The 726-nt window shown below is 33.5% G+C and overlaps 1 protein-coding gene across 2 annotated transcripts in view; it reads left to right on the forward strand.

The window, feature by feature from the left end:
* The window catches only part of LOC116846722, a 4264-nt gene that overhangs the window by 802 nt on the left and 2736 nt on the right, over positions 1-726 (forward strand). For both annotated transcript variants that reach the window (XM_032820931.1, XM_032820929.1), the window contains exon 2: positions 4-52. In XM_032820931.1, the coding sequence (XP_032676822.1) occupies positions 4-52 (49 nt within the window). The remainder of the gene's footprint in view (positions 1-3; positions 53-726) is intronic.

The following is a 726-nucleotide window of genomic DNA, read 5'->3' on the forward strand; positions in this document are numbered from 1 at the left end:
CATGTATTAGAAGAACTTCATGTAGAAGAGAAAGTTATCACTTTGCTAATAAGTATGTTATAAATTATTTATATAGGTTATGTATATTAGGTTAACTTTGTATTTGTAACAAAAAGTTTTTTTTTTATGGAAAAAATAGGTTTCACTCCGATATTTACTACCAACACTACAAATCTATAGTACATATAGATTTGCAATATTTTCAATATTATATATGTGTGTGTGTGTGTGTATGTATGAGGCAGTGAATATCGGAACACAGGCATAGGGAATTGTACAAAATACGCCGGTAAAATAAGTTGTCCGTTCTCTCTCTCTCTCTCTCTCTCTCTCTCTCTCTCTCTCTCTCTCTTTCTCTCTCTCTCTCTCTTACTGATTCTTCGAATATATTTTAATTTTATTATTTTCCCTGAGCGTAAAATATTATCTCGAAAATGATATAAGCTGCGTTCGGGGAGACGCTATTTGGCGCTAAAAGCGTGTTCTGTCCTTGTGCCATTTTTTGTAAGTAACAAGGACAGAACACGTTCATAGCGCCAAATAGTGTCTCCCCGAACGCAGCTATGATATATAGTAGCGCTTTGATACTTACCTTACCGACATTCAATATGACATTTTATGCTCAGGGAAATTTATAAAATGAAAATATATCGAAAGAGTATGAATAAGTGTTTAGAGAAAAGTGGGCCGTTTATCTTACATCAGATTGTTATCATATTTCATGAC

The sequence above is a fragment of the Odontomachus brunneus genome, unplaced genomic scaffold (genome assembly GCF_010583005.1).
Source record: "Odontomachus brunneus isolate Ranch 3 - 2012 unplaced genomic scaffold, Obru_v1 Obru_scaffold_067, whole genome shotgun sequence".
In the NCBI taxonomy this organism is placed as follows: domain Eukaryota; kingdom Metazoa; phylum Arthropoda; class Insecta; order Hymenoptera; family Formicidae; genus Odontomachus; species Odontomachus brunneus.